This window comes from Crocuta crocuta, unplaced genomic scaffold, assembly GCF_008692635.1.
Source record: "Crocuta crocuta isolate KB4526 unplaced genomic scaffold, BGI_CrCroc_1.0 scaffold273, whole genome shotgun sequence".
Classification (NCBI taxonomy): domain Eukaryota; kingdom Metazoa; phylum Chordata; class Mammalia; order Carnivora; family Hyaenidae; genus Crocuta; species Crocuta crocuta.
Window position 1 is genome coordinate 2,311,176 of NW_027529425.1, and position 2,154 is coordinate 2,313,329.

A 2,154-nucleotide genomic window follows, 5' to 3' on the forward strand; every position below is an offset into this window, starting at 1 on the left:
TTTGTGCTAATGCAAGCGGAATCAGGCTTGGACTGTGAGCCTGACCCAGAGCCTGAGCCGGGCCCTGCCTGACCCTGCCATGGGTTTCTCCACCACTAGGTGTGGTACAGAGAGGACGTCAGCCACCCCAACCCTGAAGGCTCATCGTGGTCACTCATGGACACCCCAGGAGAGGTGGTGCAGATCAGCTGTGGGCCCCATGACCTCCTGTGGGCCACGCTCTGGGAGGGGCAGGCCTTGGTCCGAGAAGGAATCAACAGGAACAATCCCAAAGGTAGGCAGCCCTACGCCCCATACAGGGAGAGGCAGGGGGACGCCTGTCTTCCCCCCAGTGCTCTCGCTGATGAGGGCCGCCTACTCTTTCTTCTGGGGCCGGGTAGGGAGTTCCTGGTCCATTGTGGAGCCTCCCACGTCTGAAAATGGGATCATGCACGTCTCCGTGGGAGTTGGTGTGGTCTGGGCCGTCACCAAGGACCGGAAAGTAAGACGGGGGGGCTGGGGGCCCCCTCTCTGGGGGCTGGGGCCCAGGGCTCCGTTTAATTTCTTTATTTTCTTTCTTCCTTCATTTTTAAAGGCATCCCTGGCCCATATGGGAATTGAACCGAGGGCTCACCCTCGGTTGAGCGCTGTGTGGTTATTTGTTCTCACTAGTGTGGCCTAAACCCTTTAGAACAAATCCAGCCAAGCACCATGCATTTTCTGGGGTTGAAGGCGTGGGTGATCGCCACGATATGCCCACGCCCCCATACCGGGTACAGAACAACTGTATTCATCACTCAGCACGCCATAGCATTTCACGTAGGTGCCAATTTTCTGAAACCCTCTGCTATTTGAATCCTTTTGATCCTCTCCAGTGCTCGGCATTTTTAAATCATCAGAGACAAGTCCGGTAAAATGAGCAGATTTCAGGTTGCGCCCATGGTGTTTCCAGCCCCACAGGCATCCCATAGCACGGTCCACACGTCCGAGTGTGTGTCCATGCAGAAGGTCCCTGCACCTCAGGCCGTCCCTGCCTGAGAAAGCACAGGCCACCCAGAACATCCACTTCCCAGATACCACAACCTACTGAGCCCTTCTGAGAACGGTGAATTAAATGAGTCAGAAATTTTATTTATATTGGCAGTTTGCTCAGTCTTCAGAGAAATATTTGTGCAGACTTCCTTTGGGTCAAAGAGACATTTTAGACATTCTAGAAATTTAAAAAAAAATTTTTTTTAATGTTTTACTTATTTCTGAGAGAGAGAGAAAGAGAGAGAGACAGCGTGAGCAGGGGAGGGTCAGTGAGACAAGAAGATACAGAATCTGAAACAGGCTCCAGGCTGAGCTAGCTGTCAGCACAGAGCCTGACATGGGGCTCGAACCCACAAACCGTGTGATCATGACCTGAGCCGAAGTCGGACGCTTAACCAACTGAGCCATGCAGGCGCCCCTAGAAATCCTTATAAAAGCGATTTTAGGGTTTCTCATTTAACCAGTCACCTCCCCCCATCCCATCTCAGGAATTGTGCAATTAAACGTAAGTACTAATAATGCGTGTTCCTCTCGGAGGGTCTCAGAGCTGAGGGGTCTTGCTCAGATGGCCATCCAGAGTAGGTAAGGACAGTCCTGGAGAGCACACCAGGGCCCGAGGTGGGCGGCCTGAGCGTGACTGCCAGGTGAGCCACGGGGCCGTAGGTGGGCCTGAGGGAAGTTTGGTGGGATTATGTGTATTTTTCTAAGTTAAAGTGAAAAAAGTTAGGTGTTTTTTTTTAAGTTTATTTATTTATTTATTTTTTTAGTAACCTATATATGCAGTGTGGGGCTCGAACTCATGACCTGAAGATCAAGAGTCTTATGTATGCCCTTCCAACTGAGCCAGCCAAGAGACCCGAAAAAAGTTAGGCTTAAAGAGACTATTTCATAAAGCACCAAGAGTAGACCCAAAATATATTATTTATCAAATAAGTTTAGAAAAAATGGTTTTCCTAAATAACATCATTAAGGCCGTTATCTCACATAGGGACAAACTTGACCAGAAAAATGGCATTTTCCGAGCATCAGGTGTGAGGATTGCACAGTGGTCCATGTGGGTGAGATGTCTCTAGTCAGGCTCACAGACCAGTGTCTGCTTTTGAGATGCGGTGCGTGCCCACCCCCCACCAGACACCTCCCAGG

The 2,154-nt window shown here is 50.4% G+C and overlaps 1 protein-coding gene across 1 annotated transcript in view; it reads left to right on the plus strand.

The window, feature by feature from the left end:
* Positions 1–2,154, plus strand: part of LOC144227149 (tectonin beta-propeller repeat-containing protein 1) — a 32,298-nt gene that overhangs the window by 8,641 nt on the left and 21,503 nt on the right. The window contains exons 6-7 of the mRNA XM_077758716.1: positions 100–274; positions 381–481. Of these exons, the coding sequence (XP_077614842.1) occupies positions 100–274; positions 381–481 (276 nt within the window). The remainder of the gene's footprint in view (positions 1–99; positions 275–380; positions 482–2,154) is intronic.